Here is a 22,373-nt window from a genome sequence, read left to right as displayed (position 1 = left end):
CTCTACAATTTGCCTAAAAGAAAATTATTCCTTACCTAATTTTCATTCCTGTAGTACCATGGATCAGTCCAGACCGTGGTTATGTCCCCCTTCCAGCAGATGGAATCAGAGCAAAAACTGAGAGGGCGGCCCCTGATAACTGGTGCGCCCTCTGTAAATCTTCAGTATTAAGAATATCCAAGCAATAAGGAAAAACATACCTTGGATGGATCAATACAAAATTGAATATCAACTGTAAACAAGTCTAAGCAAAAAACTTGCAACCTGAACTCTTAATCAGTCCCAAACCGATCCTGAAATAATTACACAGTCGAGCTGAAAGATTATCCCAAAGAACCCCCAACAATCCGTAGGGTGGGCATCTGGACTGATCCATGGTACTACAGGAACGAAAATTAGCAGGTAAGGAATAATTTTCTTTTCCCTGTACATACCAGGATCAGTCCAGACCGTGGGATGTACCAAAGCTTCCCTAAGTAGGGTGGGCCACTGATAGCCCAGCTCGAATGACCTGAGCCCCAAAGGAGCCCACGATCAGTGGTTGAAGATTCAAGCGATAGTGACGCACGAATATGTGTAACGACTTCCAGATAGCCGCTCTGCAAATCTCCTGTGGCGAGGCCGCTTGGCTTTCTGCCCAGGAGGCTGCTTGAGCTTGGAGAGAATGAGCCTTTTAACGTCTGGCGGTAGACGCCCAGCGCCAACATACGCCGTAGAAATTGCTTTCTTTAGCCAGCAGGCAATGGTGATTTTAGAAGCCTTGTTTCCCCTTCTGGGGACCACTCCAGAACGAAGGAGGACGCACTTGACATCACGGCATCTAAGCTCTCTAAAATCCTCATCCTGGAAGGACGGCAGCTCCACCAAACTGATTCAAATGAAAGATCGAGACCAACACAAGGATACCCCTGAATCCATGAAGCGTAGATAAGGCTCTCTACATGACAAGGCTTGAAGCTCCGAAATTCTGCGAGCGGAACAGATAGACACCAGGAATACTGTCCTGAGAGTGAGGTCCTTGAAGGTAGCTCTCTTCAGAGGTTCAAACGGTGGACTGCCTAGAATTCGAAGGACCAAATTCAAGCTCCACAAAGGACCTAAATTGCATATCGGTGGCTTCACATGCTTTACTCCCTTTAAGGACCAGACTATGTCAGGGTGCAATGAAAGAGTAGTTCCATCCTGATGATGGAGGGCACCAAGGGCTGCCACCTGTACTCTGAGGGAATTGTAGGCTAATCCCATGTCCAGACCTCGCTGCAAGAAAGATAAGATCTGGGGTATTGTCACATGACGTGGAGAAAGTTGTGTGGACTGGCACCAAGACTCAAAAACTGTCCAGACCCGGACATAGGGCATGGAGGTGGAAAGCTTCCTAGCCTTGAGAAGAGTGGCAATAACAGCCTCTGGGTACCCTCCTCTTCTCATCCGGTGCCACTCAAAAGCCAGGCCGCTAGACAGAAGCGATCTCCCTGGTCGAAAAATACTGGGTCCTGTCGGAGAAGGTTCGGCAGATGTCTCAGTCGAAGCGGGTCGTCCACCGCAAGGGTTGACCAAGTCTGCAAATCACGGTCATCGAGGCCATTCCGGAGCTACCAGGATCATGGGCCCCTGGTGAATCTATTCTTTGGAGCACCTTTCCCACTAGGGGCCAAGGTGGAAAAACGTAGAGCAGGAGGTCCCACTGCCAAGGGGGGGCTAAGGCATCGATGCCCTCTGCACCTTGTTCTTCTTCTGTGACTGAAGAAGCGTGGAGCGCTCCTTTGAGTGGCCATCAGATCGAGATGGGGAGTCCCCCATCGCGTGAAGAGGAGTGACACTGCTTCCTGGGACAGCTCTCTCTCCCTGGGATCTAAGCATTGGCGACGTAAGAAGTCTGCTTGAACATTCTCTACGCCTGCAATGTGCGACGCCGCCAGATGGGACAAATGGAGTTCCACCCACAGCATTAGCTTGTTCATCTCCTGAGCGACATGGAGACTCCTTGCCCCTCCCTGACGGTTGATGTATGCCACTGTCGTTGTGTTGTCAGAGAAGATATGGACTGCTCGACCTTGGACTAGAGGCAGAAAACGCTTCAGCGCCAGACGAACCACTCTTGTCTTCAGACAGTTGATGGGCCATGCTGACTGAACTGGCATCCACTGCCCCTGCGTCGATTGGTGTCCACACACAGCCCCCCCCCCCCAGCTGGTGAGGCTGGCGTCTGTCATAATGATCACCCACTGCGGAACCTCCACCATTCTTAGCAAGTGATCCAGGTTGAGCCACCAGGTCAGGCTGTCCTTGGCTAGAGATGATAGCAGCAGAAGAATCTGAAATTCCCGAAACACCGACTGCCAACAGGAGAGTAATGCACTTTGCAAGGGACGCATGTGGGAAACGCCCAAGGCACTACATCTATAGTGGAGGCCATGGAGCCCAGCACCTGGAGATATTCCCAAGCAGTGGGAAGTCGGAGGTTCCGAAAGCACTGAACCTGAGAGAGGAGAGATTGGGCACGATCCAACAAAGAGAGACTGTGTCCACATTGGTGCCGAAATGAGCTCCCAAAAAGTCGAGTGACTGCGCCGGAGTGAGGCTGCTATTGGCAAAATTAACGATGCAGCCTAGCGACTGGAGGAGAAGTAATACTCTTTCCACTGAGTGCTGGCCCAAATCCGTGGACTTCACCCGGATGAGCCGGTCGTCCAAATAGGGATGGACCAGAATCCCTTCCCTTGCAGGGCCACTGCCACCACCACCATAACTTTGGTGAAGGTGCGAGAAGCGGTCACCAGGCCAAATGGCAGGGCCTGGAACTGGAAATGCTGCCCTAAAATCTTGAAGCGGAGGAAGCGCTGATGCTCCTACAGGATGGGGATATGAAGATAAGCCTCCATCAAGTCCAAGGACGTGAGGATTGCCCGGTGTACGTGGCAATCACTGAGCGCAGGGTTTCCATCCTGAAGTGTGGTATCTTGAGAGTCCTGTTGACCATCTTGGGGACTATGGAGTAGACGGAATAATAGCTGAACCCTTGTTCCGGTACTGGCATCGGGAGAATGGCACCCAAATCCAGGAGATGATCCAGTGTTTGTTGCACTGCACACTGTTTGATGAGACAAACCTGTCTCTGAGAGGTCGAGCAAATTTGAAAGCGTAACCGTGCCGTAAAATATCCAAGACCCACCGTCTGAGGTGATTTTGATCCACTCCTCGTAGAAGAGGGAAAGATGTCCTCCTATCCTGGGAACCAAAGGGTGGACCGGCAACGTTTTATTGTGTAGATGTAGCAGAAGCTCCGTGCGTAGAGGAGTTCCGAGCCGGTCTCCGGCCTCGAAAGGAATGAGACCTGGACTGTGACCTCAAAGAGGGAGTCCTGTGAGGCACCGGTCTAGTCTGACGATAACGCCGTTGGCCTCTGAACCAGGTCCGCGTAGTGACGATCTTCCGGCAATTTATGTACCTTATTCTCTCCAAGCGATTTAATGATCTGGTCCAACTCGTCTGGGGCGGACCCATCAATGTCCCCGTCTGCATCCCCAAAGAGAAGGTCCTGCGACCCAGGGTCCGGCAGATTAGGAGCTAAAGACCCCGAGAAATTAGCAGCTGTCTGTCCTGACTGTCCCCTAGAGGAATCCAACACCCCTGATGGCCTGGGGACCTTTACTGGTAAAGGTTCCTCCTCCTGCCATTCAGCTTCCGCTTCGAAAAAAAAGCTTTGTGCATTAAAATCACAAACTTAGAAGAAAAGGCCTGCTGTCTCTTTAAGGTCGTCCCCCCCGGGGGGAGGGGTCGCATCGGAAGGAGAGGCAGGCTCTAGGTCAGTCAGTTGCACAGGGCTTAAATTAGGTGTAATAAAAGTACAAAATCAGTAGTAAAATGAGAATTCCCTTCCCCCATCTGGCAAAGAAACAGGTGCAGTAGGCTGGCTCTTCACATATGGATACAAAATGGCAATCGAGGCATCGGGAGGGGGGGTGAGGAGTTGCCGCGGGAACGGGAAAGTCCTTCTGTGCCTGGCTGCTGCAAGCGGGAGAGAGAGAAAACCTCTCCGCTCCTTCCCCCATAAGCTGCTGGTCCTTGTACAGGGTACTGATTAATAAAAAGTAAAAACCTTTCCTCTTTTTCCTTTTCCCCTCCAGACAGCCTAAAGTGACAGAGGAATTTTACTTCTCTGATGAGACCCCTGAGGTATGAGGCTTCTCAGGGATGTTAAAGTGACAGAGGGATTTTACTTCTCTGATGAGTCTTCTCAGGAATGTTAAAGTGACAGAGGAATTTTACTTCTCTGATGAGACCCCTGAGGAATGAGACTTCTCAGGAATGTTAAAGTGGCAGAGGAATTTTACTTCTCTGATGAGACCCCTGAGGAATGTGACTTCTCAGGGATGTTAAAGTGATAGAGAAATTTTACTTCTCTGACAATGAGAGACCTGAGGTATGAGACTTCTCAGGGGTCTCCACGGGGAAATGACTGGACCACCCCTCCCCCCAGCTCCTCACAGGAACAAGAAATTCAGCGCTGCAACCTGTCAGAAACGACCCGCTCTCCCATTCAGTCAGAGGAATGGCGCATCTCTGCAACTGTTAGGCCCTCATACTAAAGGGGCGATGTAATTGCTTCTTATCCTCCGGCAACCAAGGAACCGGAGATTTGCCCTACTTACTGGCCAGTTTCTCCAACTCGCTCCCAAACTAGAGTGAGCCTTTAAAGGACATCTTAGTAAGATTAGCTTTGGATGCTGAATCAGCTGACCAATTTCGCAACCAGAGTTGACGCCTGTCTGCTATCATCAAAGTCACTCCTCTGGCTGAGGAATGGACCAAATTGCAGCCTGTGTTTGCTAAAAAGGTGGCAGCAGGTTCCATAACCGCTCTGGAAGTCCCTCCAGAGTCATCAACCTCCTGAGAGAGAAGCAGACAAGATCGTGCCACTAGGGCGTAACAGGAAGCGATCTGTAAAGTCATCACCACTGCCTCAAAAGCTTGCCTAAGGATAGTCTCAATCCTCCTATCATGTACATATCCCTTCAAGGCCGCTCCTCCCTCCACAGGGACAGTCAACTGCTTTGAAACGGCGCAGACCAGGGCACCCACTTTGGGAAAATGCAAACGCTCTCTCACAGCTGGATCTAGAGGGTACAGACCTTCCAATGTCCGACCCCCTTTAAAATTTGCCTCTGGCGCGTCCCATTCAAGATCAATCAGTTCCTGAATGGCATCCATCACAGGGAAAAAACAAGAGGCTTAACGCAAGGAAACCAAAATGGGATTCTTCTTCAGCTCTGACGTGGCATCCGAACCAGGGAAACCCAGCTGTTTCACAGTCTGGGAAAAAAGTGCAGGCAGTTCATCTCTATAAAAGAACCTCAACATGGTTCGATATGGTTCCAGTCCTGGTGGAATTTCCCCATCTTCCAGGGAATCAGGATCTATCTCATCATCAGTGCCATCTGGATTCCTGTCGGGAACACCCGAAGGGAGCCGAGGAGAGCTCCGGCACTGAAACCTAGGACTGGAATAGGGAGAAACCATCAGCCGAGGGATCCAACCTGACAGGACTGGGTGAAGCAGAGGAATGAACCTGAAGAAAAGCTTGTAAGCCTTGAAAAAATTCCACCCAAAAAAAGGCAGCTGGATCCAAACCAAGCCCAGAAGGAACTGGAGCTGGTCCTGTAGAACTGCCCTTGCCTGCAGAGGAGCCATCCCTCTAGTCAAAGCCGTAACCAACCCATCATCAGAATGGGAGGAGCGAGACTTAGCAAAATCCGAGATAGGCAACCTCCCTGAGCGTTCAGAACCGCTGACACAGGTTAGAAGCCCTAATATGACAGGCAACACAAATAGGAAGACGCTTAGGCTTCTTGTTTACCGGCGCCATTGCAGCGGTAAATATGCGTCTGAACGGCTCGAACTCAAAAATGTATGCGCACAAAACTGAAGCCCTGCAGAAGCAAGCGTGACAAGGCGCATGCACAACTTATGCACCATGTCTCTTAGTGTGGAAAATCCAAAAGTTGTGCGTGCAAAAGGCGTGCCCAAAAATGAGCACCCAATGCATACGTAGAGCAGACACTCTGCACACACCAATGGCTTGTAGAGGACAGCAGTGCACGCACATTAGCGCATGAAAAACGCTGTGATGGCCTGCCAAGCGGCGTGCAAGGAAAAGGCCTAAGTGCGGGGCCTAGCCCACTGGGGCCGCTCAACCCGCCAGGCTGCCCATTTCCCCAGCCCTAATGGGAGCGGGAACGCATGTCGATATGACGCGCCGAGCACGGAGACTGGAGGAAGTCCTAAAATCCCTCTATCTTTGCTTAAAAGGTAAAACTTATTTCCTTTTTTTTTTTTTTTTAAACCTTACCTGAGCTCAGCACTCACCAGCTGAGTACAGAGACGGTCTCTGGCTGCTGGGGAAGAGGGCATCTGCCGTCACCGCTGCGCTCTGCCTTCTGCACCCACTGCCTTTCAGCTGAACAAGCAGCTTAGTCCACGCCGGGAAACCCAGCTATCGGACCAAGGCATACCTCTGAGGGACCACGGAAATCGCCTCAGGTATTCTTAATTGGGTGAGGGACCTTTTGGTATCACCGCAGGAGGGCGGGGCTTTCTGTTCCGTAAATCAGAATTTCAAATTTCTCCTTAGAAAAAACACAATCCCCATAGGGAGATGCATGTCCTCCATCTACAGGAGACAGAGAATACTGGCAGGCTGGGGTCACTGCAGGAGTATATATATATACTGTGATGTTAGCTTGCTCCATCTCCATCTGCTGGCAGGGGAGCATAAACCCACTGGCCCTGAGTCCATCTGTCTACACCAGAGCTTTCCAAACTTTTCATGTTGGTGACACACTTTTTAGACAAACATAATTTCGGGACACAGTAATTCAGTCTACTAGCAAACCAGAGGTTAAAGGTTAAACGAACAAAACATATTTCGACAATTTATGTATGTTTCCTTAAATATATACATAAATAAAATGTTTCACGACACAACCTATCTCATGAAAACCTTAAATTTATATTAAAAATATATATTCCAGGTCTATCTAGGTTTGTCTTTTCCTTTTTCAATTGTAAAAGGTATTCCTGTTTTCCTTAAACCGCTCAAATTTCTCTCTCAATCCTGGAGCATTACCTCTTACATTTCTTACTGCAGATTAGAGATGTATACCTCAGTTATTATTGATAACAGTATGGAAAATCTGTAACCAATTGTTTATTTTCTTCTATGTAAGATTGTTAAAATCAGCATAAATAAAAAATTAAAAAAAAATATATATATATTCCAAGATTCATGTTATTGTTATAATTTATGAGAAACAATAATAAAACAAATTGTCTGTCCCCCATACACTCATCTCTCTCCTCCCCCCAGCACATGTCTGGCCCCCACACACTCATATCTCTCCCCCTCAAGCACATGTCTGACCCCCACACACTCATTTCTCTCCCCCCCAGCACATGTCTGTACCCCACACACTCATATCTCTCCCCCTCAAGCACATGTCTGTCCCCCCAGCACATTTGCCCCCCACTCACTCATCTCTCTCCCCCCAGCACATGTCTGGCCCCCACACTCATGTACCTCGTCTTTTTGATTGTTGCCAGTTAAGTGCTTCACTCCCTTCCATGATCACCAGACACTGCTGCTTGCAGTCAGCACTCCTAATGGCCAGGCCTCATCGGCAGCAGCAGCAGCCAATGTAAGGATGGCTGGGCTTGTTCCACCCACCAAGCCCCCCAAAAAATGCGATTGACAGCAAAAATCACCCAATAATAAGCAACCCATAAACTGAAAAAAAAAAGTGAATCTCTAGAAAAAAAAAAGCCCAAACTTGCGTCAGAGTTGACCGGGCTTGCGCGACACACCTGCACACTGCAGGCGACACACTAACGTGTCCCGACACACAGTTTGGAAAGCTCTGGTCTACACTCTAGTCTAGGAAATAACTTGAGGAAGCTCAATGTATCTACATTCATGAGCTAATTGCTCAAAGTCTTTCACTGTAGAAAACTTTTGAACTGATCTTAATAGCACAAAGCACATGCGAGAGCTGTGGTATTCTTTCCTACCTCTTCCCTTTCCCCTAAAGAGCCTAATATACTAACTAAATTGTTTTCTCCATTGTGTATCTATGGAAAAACTTCTTAGTATATTTATGTGTACATTGGCACCATACATCAGTGGTTTGAACAGTTTCTTATTCTTATGCTACTGGGAAACTAACACCACTTCTTGGACTTCAGAAACCACTGCAATTTCCACACTCCGCAAACACTTTCTGTTTCTTTTCTGGCACTGAAAAATCGTTAAGGAAAATTGCCTCCACATCTGACAGCTAGAAAGAAAAAATGTTAGAAAGGTGCTGGGCAAGCTGTACAGAGCTAGTGGAGATATCTAAGCCTTTATAAAAAAATTAAAAGCCGTAGGATCCATGAAAAAATATGGAATTTCATGGTTTTTTTTCTGTTATACATATTTTTATGGACCCTGTCCATAACCTCTTGCTTTCCAGTTCAGAGATTATAGATTAATTTCACACTAATTGCACTAATCTCCGACTTCTGATTGAATTGGGGGTCTGGCAGTTTTGGCTGCATTTTAGACCACAGGTTTGTCAGATAACTCAGGGTCACAACAATTTCTCAGATTTCAAAACTGCTTTGAATTATAAACTACATTTGATTTTTTTGTTAACTTTCTTTTAAATTGCTTACCTCATGTTTTAAATGGTTAATGTGATTAATGCATTTTCATATACTGGCCACATGCCAGAGGAACAACTTTGTTGGTACTGGTTTGCAAGTTTCGAACTTGTGCTAATTTAACCATATATTCATTTTATTGTAGTGGGTTTTTTTTTTCTGCTAAAAGGGATATACTTTGTTTGCTAGCTCGTAAAGATGACAGTGTGCAGAGGAAATGCAAATCTTCTATTGAACCCCAGAACTGAAAGGACGGTGCCGGGACCAACCTCCCCGTACTTCCCCCGCCTATACGTGAAAAGGCCTTACAAATCTGTGGCAACAGTAAAACAATTGGCTTTAAGGAATACTGCAAGAACACTGTGGCCTGCTGTAAGGCACAGACACAAAACAGTCCAGCACGTAAATCACAAGACAGAAAGGGGGCGAGCGACGTAATTTCAAGCAAACAGCGCGCATTCTTCCTCTTCCAGCTGACGACGTGACGCCCAGCCCCGACGCAACCCTATCTTTACCACTCGCCAAGAACAAGATCAAAGTGTGGAAAGAGTTCCGCCCCCCTCCTACTTTATATTTCACACAGCAGCCCGAGAGTGCCTCAAGCTTTCTAGCTTTTCAAAAAAAACATTACTGCATGTAACAGCTGTGTCAGGCCAGTTGCACTCTGGTATTGTTTTTCACAGCGCGCGTGACGTAGAAAGTTCCTCCCTATCCCAAGTTCTCTGCTTGCGTTTTACCCGGGACCCAGCCTGGGCAAGCTCGCGCCGAGACTCACGCTGCCAGTTGGAGCTGCTGCAGTAGCTCGGACACTCTGCGGCGCGCGGCCATGATCACTGCAAGACAAGAGGGGAGGAGCAGTCGAACGGGCTGTCACTCATTCACCCCTTATCTCCCTCCGCCCATAGCCCCAGTAACAAAGAAAACGATTTAAAACGTACAGATTTGAAACATCCTAGAATTTGTTAGAAACAGAAAAATATTTAGTGTTCCCCAAGCAGAGAGATTCTTGAGGAGTGGGGAGAGATATTTCTCTGTATCGCCCCCCCCCCCCCCCCACACACACACACACACACACACACACTTTTCCTCTACTAATCCACACCACCAATCTCAGGATGACTAGAAGTCAAAAATTCCCTGATTGGCTCAAAATAAGAACTATTGCAGGACATAGTTATAGTACATGCGCTTTCAAGATCATATAGAACTCTTCTTTCTTCACATTGGAAGAAGGGGACCAATATTACCTTGGTCATAACTGGGAGCTTTTGAATCTCTCTGTCACCTCCCTAGGCCCAAACCCAACACTCTTATGGGTGAATTGAAAAGCCTGGCACATGCCAAAACTGGGAAATACATGCAGAAGTTGGGCCGGCTTGTGCTGAACAAATTTCAAAAGGCACCCACGTACACGTATTCCTCAGCAATGACACAGCATCCGAACCAGGGACACCCAGCTGTTTCAAGGGCTGGGAAATCAGGGTTGGCAGTTCATCTCTATGAAAGAACCGCAACATGGTTCGATACGGTTCCAGTCATGGAGGAATTTCCTCCATCTTCCAGGGAATAAGGATCAACCTCATCACTGCCATCTGGATTCCTGTTGGGAACACCTACAGAGAGCCGAAGTGAGCCCAGACGCTTATGCATTGGACTGGAAGAGGGAAGAACCACCAGCTGAGGGGTCTGACCAGACAGAAATGGGGGAAGTGGAGGACTGTGCCTGAAGAAAGACTTGTAAGCCTTGAAAAAATTCCACCCAAGAAAAAGCAGCTGGGTCCAGACTAAGCACAGAAGGAACCGGAGCTGCTCCCACAGAACTGCCCTCACCAGCGAAGGAGCCAGTCAAGGGAGACCAAGGTCTGACATCCCCCCCCAGTCAAGGCCATGACCAACCCATCATCAGAATAGGAAGAGCCAGGCTTACAAAATCTGAGGAAGACAACTCTCCCTGAGCATCTGAGCAGCGCTGACACAGGTTAGAAGCCAGGTCAGGCTGAGAAGCCCTAATATGACAGGCAACACAAATAGGAAGACTCTTAGGCTGCTTGCGTACCGGCACCATCACGTTGGTAAACGTGCGTTGGAATAGCTCACGCTCAAAGAAGAAATGCACCCAAAAAATAAGCACCTAGAAGAAAGTACGGCAAGGCGCATGCACAACCTGTGTACCAAGAGCGTAAAAAGGTTTGTGCGCGTAAAAAGTGCACCCAAAACCGAGCGCACGAATGCACAGAGCCAACACACTGCACACACCAAAGGCCCACAGAAGGCAGAATATGCACAAGAGTGCGCAAAGACGGCTGCCACTATCTACCACGCAGGAACAAAGCCTACAAAGCCCACAGGGGGCCGCTCAACCCACCTGGCTGCCCAACGGGAGCTGGAACCAACGTTGGTGCGGCACGCAGAGAATGGAGCCTGGAGGAAGTCCTGAAACCCTTGTCTCTTATTCAGGTTAAAACTTTCTCTTTTTTTGTTTAAACCTTACCTGAGCTCAGCACTTACTTGCTGAGTACAGAGACAGTCTCCGGCCACAGGGGGAGAGTGCATCGGTCGTCACTGCTGCACTCTGTCTCCTTTCAGCTGAACTAGCAGTTAAGTTCACACTAGGAAACCCGGCTATTTGAGCAAGGCACACCTCTGAGGGAACATGGAAATCACCTCAGGAATTCTCAACTGGGGAAGGGATCTTTAACTATCACCGCAGGAGAGCGGGGCTTTCTTTTCCTGAATTTAGAATTTCAAATTTCTCCTTCCTAAAAGCTTGAAGCAATCCCCATAGCGAGATGCACGTCCACCACCTGCTGGAGAGGGAGAATACTGGCAGGCTGGGGTCACTGCAGGGTTATATAAATATACTGTGAGGTCAACTTACTCAGTCTCCACCTGCTAGCAGGGGAGCATAAACCCACTGGTCCTGACTCCATCTGTCTACACGCTAGGAAAATATCTGCTGGAGTTACAGAAATTATAAACTTGAGGAAATATTTTCATGTTATAGATACCAGAGTTTTACATATAAAAAAAAAGGTACAGTATTCAACAACTGGCACTTATAATTTACCAAAACTGTGTTCCTGGACAGTGAATGCTGGACATCAAACTAACAATCACTAGACTAAAATGCACCACTTCTATATATGATGCCATTAGTCGTTAGACTATTGATAATGCAGACTGCAGACAAACCCTTTTGTTTTTTGTATTAAAAAAAAATATTATGGTCAAGATGTACTCACAAAATTTCAGGAAAAAAAAAAAGATCAAGACAAGCAAGGCAGAAGAACTGCTAAAGGCTCTTTTACGTCAAAGAAGCCACTGTAAAATAGCAAAAGCTGATCTCTTCCACCATTGGGCTCTTACCAGATAATAATATGGAATCATATTACACCTTCCTGTCAAATGTCCCAATCACTATTCTATTTAGTATTTTTGAAACATCATGTAGTCACATCTCTGTAGGACCTGGCTTCACATCTTTATATGAAACACTCACTGCACAGAAGGAACAATGTTATCAGCACTCAATTAGTTTGATAAACTGAAACAGGAAGGTAAGGTGACCTGTGCAAGGTCAATTATACAAGGACTGAATTGGCCTCTGGAACTTCCCTGGCTCCTAGCCCTATGTCATAGTCCACATCTTTTCTTTTCTGAGATCTATATACCGGTATATCTATATATAAAGAGTAAAGTTGCCCAGAGCCTGCATCGCCACTATGGAAATTCACTTCCACTCCCTCCCTGTGCTCTCCAGCTCCACCCCTCTCTATATTGCCTAATGCACTTTTAGGGACCTTCACTTTTAGTTTTTATTATTCTTTATTTTTCCTGGGAATTAAGAACAAAACCAAGAGAAAATCACTCATTTTTCCAGGTAAATATCTGAGTTTATTTTGGTGGACAGAAGCCAGGACAATGTATATAAATAAAAATGTTAAATAGTTTGGACAAAATCGCTAATCTCAGAAACCACTGAACTGATTGCTTTCAAATTTGGACACAACCTTCATTTCGCATACAGGAAGGTTCATCTGTACTTACATTACAGATATGTCACACCTGTGGCAGGTAAAATAGGTTTAAAAATTGTTTTGAAAAAACAGCGACATCTGCTGGATGTAAGCGCCATCTGTTACACTTTACACTAACACATGCTACACTAATCATTTCGCCAGTCCAGGTCCACGTTTCACTTCCATTTTAACACATTCGTGCACTTTTTTTGCCGGAAGATAACTATTTCCTTTACAGATAATACGCCCACCACCCTCCTCACACATGCCAAATTGATTTACTTCCCAGGCCCTCACAACACACACAAAACCTGACAGAAGACCGGGAGGCTCCAGCGGGGGGCCAGGTCCGGTCCGGGACACATCTCCTGCACTACGGCTGTCGGCTGCCAGCAATCAACATGGCACTGACGGCCCTTTCCCTTACTATGCCACTCGGGGACACCAATGGCGGCAGTAGCCCATGTGACATAGTAAGGGCGAGGGCCCCTCGGCGCCATTTTCAGGACTGGCAGCCGGCGGACCTTTGCCCTTACTATGTCAGAGGACCTGCCTCTGCCATTGCTCCACCCCACTGACATAGTAAGGGCAAAGGGCCATCTGAACCCGTTTCAGTGCTCGCAGCCGCTGGACCAACGCCAATACATCGCTCCCGGACCGCTCCTGAACGCCCGCTCCACCGACTGACATTTTTATCAGGTCTCAGGGGGTCTGGAGGGTGGGGGGTGGTAATGAATTTATTGCGAACATCGTGGGGAGGGGTCACGAGAGGGGGGGTCAGGTTTCATTCATTCAGCAACTCTGGGGGGGCGGCAGGAGAGTGTGGGGTGTTTAAGAGAACTTTTCTCATAGGGTTGTTTTTTGGGGGAAGGGGGAGGTTCACACACAAATACATACACTAAACTTGCACAATCTCGGGAACGCACCAAAATAGCCCTCCCCAGACCACAAAACAAATTTGGAAGTGCAAATTTGGTTAGGCACTCCCCTATTTGGCTACATAAAGCGCACAGACGCCCAGGGACAGACCACATGTAGCACCAACAATTTTAATTTCCCAGGTCTTGGGAGGGGGCAGGAGGGTGGGGGGTTATTTGATTTAAAGGGTTGGGATGGGGGGGGGGGTTCCCACAGAAATAGAAAGAAAGGTTTTCTGATCTGAAGGGGAGGGTGACAGTGAGGGGAGGGAGAATGAGGGGAAAGGTGAGTGTGAGGGGAGAGAGTTGGAGTGGGGACAGGGGAGGGAAGGGGGGGGGGGTGAGTGACCAAGGGGGAGGAGGATGAGTGACTGAGGTAAATGAGCAAGGGGAAGGGGGAGGGAGGGTAAAGAACCTGACTCTGCCACTGCAACGCGTGGCCGGGTACCGCTAGTAAAATATAAAGTAGATTCTCCCACCCATCCACTTAGCAGCATATCACTCTCTACCTCCCATTTCCTGCCTAGCATTCCCCTCTCTCCCCACCACCAGCCAATAATCTCTCTCTATCCCCCTCACCCCTGCACAGCAACAGCATTCATCCTTACCAGTGGTGACTCCATGCTTCTCTTTCCTTCAGCAGTATGCTTGAGGATCCTATGTGCTGCAGCACTGTACTTCTGCTTTTGTGCAGGGAGCCGGCGGAAAGTCCTGGAGGACAGGGCCTGCTTCAACCTCATTTGTAGCACCAGACAGCAGGCACTTTGACTGCTTGGGGGATGAAGAGGTAAGACTTGAAACATAGCGTGGGCGGCACTGATGGGTTTGCGCTTTCACTGGTGGGGCTGGGGCAGGATTAAAACCAGCATGCACGTTGGCCCACACTGGCTTCCAGCAGTAGCTGGAGGCCTTGAAACACTACGTCTATAGCTCTGGAGCAGCTTTTTAATCATCCTAAAAGTAGGGTGAATACCAGTTTAAGCCAATTGTCACATCTGGGGGGGGGAAAAAACTGGGAATTTATTGAGTGAAAATCAGTTTAAACTGAAAATAAAGTATCCAATCCTCTGTCTTCCACCACAAAGAGAAATTGAGCATCACCCCTCTCTCGCTGTAGTTTTCAGCTCCCCCCTTTCTCTGAACTCTCAAATCCTTTTTCTACAAGCTCAGAAAGCATTCTCTTAATGCCATACATCTCAATTATATACTTCCTACTTATCACTATTTCCCGTCCTTGGACAGTCCAACTATTAACATATATATATACACACATATACATAAGAAATTGCCATACTGGGTCAGACCAAGGGTCCATCAAGCCCAGCATCCTGTTTCCAACAGAGGCAAAACCAGACCAGGCCACAAGAACCTGGCAATTACCCAAACACTAAGAAGAACCCATGCTACTGATGCAATTAATGGCAGTGGCTATTCCCTAAGTAAACTTGATTAATAGCAGTAAATGGCCTTCTCCTCCAAGAACTTATCCAAACCTTTTTTGAACCCAGCTACATTAATTCACTAACCACATCTTTTGGCAACAAATTCCAGAGCTTAATTGTGCGTTGAGTGAAAAGAATTTTCTCCGATTAGTCTTAAATGTGCTACTTGTTAACTTCATGGAGCACCCCCTAGTCCTTCTGTTATCTAAAAGTGTAAATAACTGATTCACATCTACTCGTTCAAGACCTCTCATGATCTTAGACCTCTATCATATCCCCCCTCAGCCGTCTCTTCTCCAAGCTGAACAGCCCTAACCTCTTCAGCCTTTCCTCATAGGGGAGCTGTTCCATCCCCTTTATCATGTTGGTTGCCCTTCTCTGTACCTCCTCCATCGCAGCTATATCTTTTTTGAGATGCGGCGACCAGAATTGTACAAAGTATTCAAGGTGTGGTCTCACCATGGAGCGATATAGAGGCATTACGACATTTTCCGTTTTATTAACCATTCCCTTCCTAATAATTCCTAACATTCTGTTTGCTTTTTTGACTGCTGCAGCACACTGAGCCAACAATTTTAAAGTATTATCCACTATGATGCCTAGATCTTTTTCTGGGTGGTAGTTCCTAATATGGAACCTAACGTTGTATAACTACAGAAAGGGTTATCTTTCCCTATGTGCAACACCTTGCACTTGTCCACATTAAATTTCATCTGCCATTTGGATGCCCAATCTTCCAGTCTTGCAAGGTCCTCCTGTACTGTATCACAATCCGCTTGTGATTTAACTACTCTGAATAATTTTGTATCGGCCCCAAATGTGGTAACCTCACTCTTCGTATTCCTTTACAGATATATATATATATATATATATATTGAAAAGCACCAGTCCAAGTACAGATACCTGAGGCACTCCACTGTTTACCCTTTTCCACTGAGAAAATTGACCATTTAATCTTTCTCTGTTTCCTGTCTTTTAACCAGCTTGTAATCCACAAAAAGACATCGACTCCTATCCCATGACTTTTTAATTTTCTTAGAAGCCTCTCATGAGGAACTTTGTCAAACGTCTTCTGAAAATCCAAATACACTACATCTACCGGTTCATCATTATCCACATGTTTATTAACCCCTTAAAAAAAATGAAGATTTGTTATGAAAGACTTCCCTTGGGTAAATGCATGTTGACTGTGTTCCATTAAACCGTCTTTCTATATGCTCTACGATTTTGATCTTTAGAATAGTTTCCACTATTTTTCCCTGCACTGAAGTCAGGCTCACTGGTCTATAGTTACCCGGATCACCCCTGGAGCCCTTTGTAAATATTGGGGTTACTTTGGCCACTCTCCAGTCTTCAGGTACAATGGTTGATTTTAATGATAGGTTACAAATTTTAACTAATAGATCAGAAATTTCATTTTTTAGTTCCTTTACTACTCTAGGATGTGTGTATACATATACACACATACATATACACACACTGTATTACATATTACACATACATATATACACCTACACACAAGCATGTCAAACATTTTTTTATCATAAAAGCCAAGTTCTAACCTTTAATGGTAAGAAAGAAAGTAAAATGTAAGCCCTCATCTAGAAGGCATAAAGCTAGTCTTACACTACTCTTAACAAGATTTAAGATTTAGAGGACATACTCCTAGCTCCAAAATATTCTAGCATTACTTGGCACATCATTTAATAATTATTTGGTACTAATAACAAAAGCAGCAGCTGACCTGCTTGAAAATGAGTCTTGCTCCTCTAGCAGTGTTATGCTTTGCATCTATTACAAGTAATTTGTAACCTATAATTAAAATCATCTGTTGTTCCTGAAGACTGGAAGGTGGCCAATGTAACCAATATATACAAAAGGCTCCAGAGGTGACCTGGGAAACTATAGACTGGTGTGAGCCTGACTTCATTGCCGAGGAAAATAGTGAAAACTATTATAAAGAACAAAATCACAGAACATATAGACAGACATGATTTAATGGGCCAGAGCTAGCATGGATTTACCCAAGGGAAGTCTTGCTTCACAAATCTGCTACTTTTTTTGCAGTGGTGAATAAGCATGTGGATAAATGTGAACCAATAGATGTGGTGTATTTGGATTTTCAGAAGGCGTTTGACAAAGTCCCTCACGAGAGGCTTCTAAGAAAACTAAAGAGTCATGGGATAGGAGATGTTCTTTTGTGGATTGCAAAGAGGAAAGAGTAGGATTAAATGGTCTATTTTCATGATGGAAAAAAGTAAACAGTGGCGTGCCTCAGGGATCTGTACTTGGAATGGTGTTTAATATATTTACAAATGATCTGCAAAGAGGTGAGACGAGTGAGGTGATCACATTTACAGATGACACATTCATAGTAGTTAAATCACAAGCAGATTGTGATAAATTGCAAGAGGACCTTGCAAGACTAGAAGATTGGGCATCCATTATGATAGATAAAATATGTGGACAAGTGCAAGATGAAACATATGAGGAGCAATAACCCATGCTGTAGCTACATGAAGTTACCATTTTAGGAATTACCACCCAAGAAAAAGATCTGGGCATCACAGTTGATATTACATTGAAATCACCAGCTCAGTGTGTTGTGACAATCAAAAGAGCAAACAATGTTAGGAATTATTAGGAAGGAAATGGTAAATAAAATGGAGGATATCATGCCTCTATATTGTTCCATGGTTAGACCGCATCTTGAATACTGTGTGCAATTCTGGTCATTGCATTTCAAAAAGATAATAGTTGCACTCGGGGAAAGTACAGAGAAGGGCGACCAACATGATAAAGGGCATGGAAAGACTAAAGCAGTTACAGCTGTTCAGCTAGGAGAAGACACAGCTGAGGGGGGATATAAGAGGTCTACAAAATCATGAAAGGACATGAATGGGTAAATGTGAAACTTATTTACTCTTTCGGATAATAGGGCTAGGGGGCACTCCATAAAGTTAGCAGGTAGCACATTTAAAACAAATTGGAGAAAATTCTTTCACACTCAATGCACAATTAAGCTCTGGCATTCATTGCCAGAGGAAGTGGTGAAGGCAGATAGTGTAGCTGGGTTTAAAAAGATTTGGATAAGTCCATAAACTGCTCTTATTCAATAGGGAATAGCCACAGCTTGTTGCCAGCATTAGTAGCATGGAATCTATTTAATGTTTGGTACTTGTGACTTGGATTGGCCACTGTTGGAAACAGGATACTGGCTTGATGGACCCTTGGTCTGACCCAGTATGACAAATCTTATGTTATGTTCATACTTTATAAAACTGGCATCCTCAGCCTCCCAGAATAGATTGTATCTGCCAAAAAGCTGAATATGTCTTGCTGTCAGCAGAAATCAAGAATTACTAGGTTCTACTGAAGTTACCAAGTTTTACAGTATTAGAATATTACAATCCATTATGGAACACTGCCTGAGGTTTATGACAATGTTAGCATAATCCACTTACACAAGGAAATTTATTAAATGAATACAGCAAAAAATGAGAAAGCAGCTTCTCAATGTCATTAATTGAAAACTTGTGCATACCTTTGATAATGCTTAGATAAATGAAGGTAAAAAAACAAAAACTAAACTGTATCAAACTATGTTTTGTACTATGCCAGAGCATTGCCCTTTTAAATGGCTCTCCAGATACTTGCTGGGGTACTCACATTCCAGATACTGTACTCAGATAGGGCTCTGCGTTTTCTCAGATGCCAAACGAAAGAGCAAATTCTAGAACAGATCCCAAAAATAAAATACCTTTATAAAACCTTCCTGCAGATATATGTTACCCACACCAAGCCTTTACTATAGCCAATTTGTGGATCATGTACATTGAAACTATTGTAAATTGCCATTGTGTATGTACAATTCCATTTATTAACTTATTTTCTCTCTCAGGTGCAAACACCTGAGAGAGAAAATAAAAACGGATATAATTTGAAAGAACAGAGTCTTTCCTGAGCGCAAAGTGAGCAATTATTATGCAGACATGACTGAGAAGGCCCTTTTGATACCAAACTGAATACATGGTCAAAAATTACAAAAGTACTCTAGTTTGGAAATGGAGGCTGAAAAAATAGGTACATGAAGAGCCAGAGGGCATCTAAAACCAGCCTCAAAGTCTTGGCATCAGGTTATCTTTAAAAAAATTTTCTTCAGACTCTAATCGGAGAAAGCTCTTTTTCACTCAACGCACAATTAAACTCTGGAATTTGTTGCCAGGGGATGTGGTTAGTGCAGTTAGTGTAACTGGTTTTAAAAAAGGATCGGTTAAGTTCTTGGAGAAGAAGTCCATTACTTGCAATTAATCAAGTTGACTTAGAAAATAGCCACAGCTATTACTAGCAACAGTAGCATGGGCTACACTTAGTTTTTGGGTACTTCCCAGGTTCATATAGCCTGAAATGGCCACTGTTGGAAACACGATGCTGGGCTTGATGTACCCTTGGTCTGACCCAGTATGGCATGTTATGTACATATGGAGACCATCTGATAACCTTGTATCTTTGAGCACTATGGTAAGAGCAAGCAATAAATAAAAAGTACATTACTAAAGAGTTCTATATAGCACCAGAAAGTATTAACAACCACCATACTGTAGCCTGTGGCTTACAAATAACTGCAAACCAACCACTTGATGTATTAAGGACTTTCTCCCATTTTGTCTATGGGAAAAGTTTTAGTACATAAGTCCTGAAATTTTACTGCTCAAGAACTGCAACATTCATGATTTACAGTATACAGCAATAAACTCAAGTCCCAGCTAGTGAATAAGTCTGAAGTAAGACAAAATTCCTGCTGCTGATTTAACAGAATAATTTATTGTTACAATCCAAATGCATTATTTGGCATGATCATTGGATTATTACCGAAAAGCTCCAGATGCCTCATTGAAAAGTTGCGTTTACTCGTTAAACAATTAATCCTCAATTGCAACTATAGCAATCGCTTCAATACTATATTATGCCATGTGAAACTGTATTCCTTCACTCGCCACTACAAAATTGAGAACGAGCTTTGTACAACCATGTGTGTTTTTGAAAGTACAGAATGCGGCGGCCGATGTCCTGGTCTGACTGCAGGTACAAAAAAAACCCAAAACAAGTCAGGTACAGGATCTGATGAATCAAACTCAAATGTCTATTTGAAATGTTACTTGCGGCCTTCTCTTTGGGGACTGCAGGTGCCAGTTTTCAGTCATTACTGTCCCTTTTTGCTCCGTTTCCCTGCTCGGCTCTTTGCTCTCTTGCCAGCCCGCGGCCCGCCTGCCCCTTTCCCGGCAATTGCCCGCTTCTTCCTGCCTTTCCCCGGTCGCTTCTTGCTTTTTGCCGACGCTGCCTCTCGCTCGTCCTCCCGCAACTGCTTGTTGGCGGCCCGGGTCACGTCTATCCGCGGCTGCTTACTGCCCAGGGTGCCCAGCAGCTCCAGTTGCCGCCTCTTCTCGGCCGCCAAATCCCCCAGCACGGGCTGGAATTGCCTCTTTTTGCCCGCGCCGCGGGGCTGCTCCTTCTCGCCTGGCAACCGCGCCTGGAACTTGCCGGCGGAGGCGGTGGCTCGCCGGGCCACGTGCAGCGCCTTGCCCAGCTCGGCCCGGGATCGGGGAGCGCCGGGCGGCGGCGGCGCCGCCGGATTGTGCCCCTGCGAGCGCGCGATGTTCCTCAGCCGGCTGAGCTCGTTCCGTGCCACTCTCTCCTTCTTGGCCCGCAGTCGCTTGGCGAACTGGTCCTCGGCGGGATCGGCGGTGGCGGGCACCTCGATCAGCCAGTCCTTGGTATCGTCATTGGCCCGCTGGTAGCCCCAACGTCGCCGCCACTCGCCGTGCGCCTCGTCCCATACCAGGTTGCCCCTTTTTCGCTTACGGATGCCCTTCAGCTTGGCGAATTCCTCCCAGCGGGTGGGCGGCCGGGCTCGCGGCGGGGGCTTCTCGCGCGGCAGGCGCAGGGCGGGCTCGGGCAGGCGGACTACCACGGTCTCTTGCACCCGCTCGCTGGGCACCTGCCACAGCCGGTTTACCAGCAGCTGCGTGTTGCCCCGGGCCAGCGTGCGCAGGAAGTCGCCGCGCCGGCGGAGCTCGCCCGCTTCGGGCGGGTTGGGGTCCACTGCCAGCAGGTTGCCCAGGTCGAACTCGAGCTCCAGCTCCTTGCACACCGTAATCTGCCGCAGGCTCGCAGCCTCCTCTTCCTCGGCCCGAGCCAACAGCTCCTCCACTGGCGGCGCTGCCATTTTGCCCGAAAGCAGGAAGAGACCCGCGTGCGGTCTTACTAAACTTGCACCCTCGTGTGCGGAAGGAGAGCGGAAATGTCGGACGTTTTACTTCCGGGGCCAAGAAATCCTTGTCCGAGGAGCCGGTGTTCCCACGGTGTCCGCGAGGTGGCGCTCTGGATCGCAATTTGGCTTGAGTTCTCAGCGTGCTAGAGAGACGACGGAACGGTAGCGGAAGAGCTCCTGGGAAGACGATCCAAATAGAACAGTGAAAAGAAGAAATGGTGACCATCCCAAATAAGCTTATACCTAATTCAGATAACTTTATTAGCATGACAGTTTTACATGTGCTGCCAAAGTAAGATACAGAATGATAAAAATAAAAGTGTAGGGCAAGAAAAGAAAAAAAAATTGCAAAATCGTCATAAGTCAAGTAAAGATATAGGTTATGGAAAGTACAGCAGTAGGGGCATTTCAAAGTTTTTTATGCCGTTCCTCTACAGTTGCTGGGCCAGGAATAATTTCTGGCCTCATGGAAGGATACCAAATATTTTGCTATATCCATTGTTTCTTCTCTTTCCCCCAGCAATGTTATGATACTTGCTCATTCTTTTGTGGGACGTCTTGATTTTGATACCAGCCCAAAATAAGGAATACAAAGAAAAGACACAAACCAGAATATACAAACGAAATAGTAAATAAAGAAATAAAAGCTTTACAAACATTTACTTCAACATATAAAATAGTTTTCACAATCTGAAACATATAGCAAGCACATCATAGTTTCCTCTAAGCTGAGCTCATACATTTTGGAGCATCCTGAACAGGTTTTTACATGTTTGCTCACATGCTTATTTTCTTTGTGCTATATACAGAAATGCAACACTAATGCTAGCGCTCAAAAATAGTTTGTTTAAAAATATTAAGGTAGATTTTAAAATGAGCACACGCGCGTCCATGTGCACGCGGTTCTCGGTGCGCGCACATGGACGCAATCGTTTTATAACATGCAGGCATTAGCATGCGCATGTTATAAAATATGATGTCCACATGCATATGTGCGCCAGATTTTAACATCCGCACGCACATGTGC

At 46.1% G+C, this 22,373-nt stretch overlaps 2 protein-coding genes across 4 annotated transcripts in view; both read right to left on the bottom strand.

The window, feature by feature from the left end:
- The window catches only part of ADHFE1 (alcohol dehydrogenase iron containing 1), a 144,339-nt gene extending 134,791 nt beyond the window's left edge, over positions 1-9,548 (bottom strand). The window contains exon 1 of one of the 3 annotated variants that reach the window (XM_029591399.1): positions 9,473-9,548. In XM_029591399.1, coding sequence (XP_029447259.1) covers positions 9,473-9,525 — 53 coding nt within the window. In that variant the 5' untranslated portion in view covers positions 9,526-9,548. Of the gene's footprint in view, positions 1-8,709; positions 8,730-9,328; positions 9,349-9,472 lie in introns of those variants that run through there. The other 2 variants (XM_029591401.1, XM_029591400.1) reach the window with 2 other exon arrangements.
- A 10,329-nt stretch (positions 9,549-19,877) lies between these two features.
- Positions 19,878-21,444, bottom strand: RRS1 (ribosome biogenesis regulator 1 homolog). Its single transcript, XM_029591398.1, has one exon. It carries the CDS (start codon positions 21,299-21,301, stop codon positions 20,279-20,281), a length of 1,023 nt encoding a protein of 340 aa, XP_029447258.1. The 5' UTR covers positions 21,302-21,444; the 3' UTR covers positions 19,878-20,278.
- Between the last annotated feature and the right edge of the window lie 929 nt (positions 21,445-22,373).

The sequence above is a fragment of the Rhinatrema bivittatum genome, chromosome 2, assembly GCF_901001135.1.
Source record: "Rhinatrema bivittatum chromosome 2, aRhiBiv1.1, whole genome shotgun sequence".
NCBI lineage: Eukaryota > Metazoa > Chordata > Amphibia > Gymnophiona > Rhinatrematidae > Rhinatrema > Rhinatrema bivittatum.
Note: the sequence above shows the minus strand (reverse complement) of the source record. Positions and strands in the feature narration are given on the sequence as shown.

What these genes read in the sequence shown, in the direction of transcription:
- RRS1 (XM_029591398.1), bottom strand. Translation starts at nt 21,301, where the DNA reads ATGGCAGCGCCGCCAGTGGAGGAGCTGTTGGCTCGGGCCGAGGAAGAG.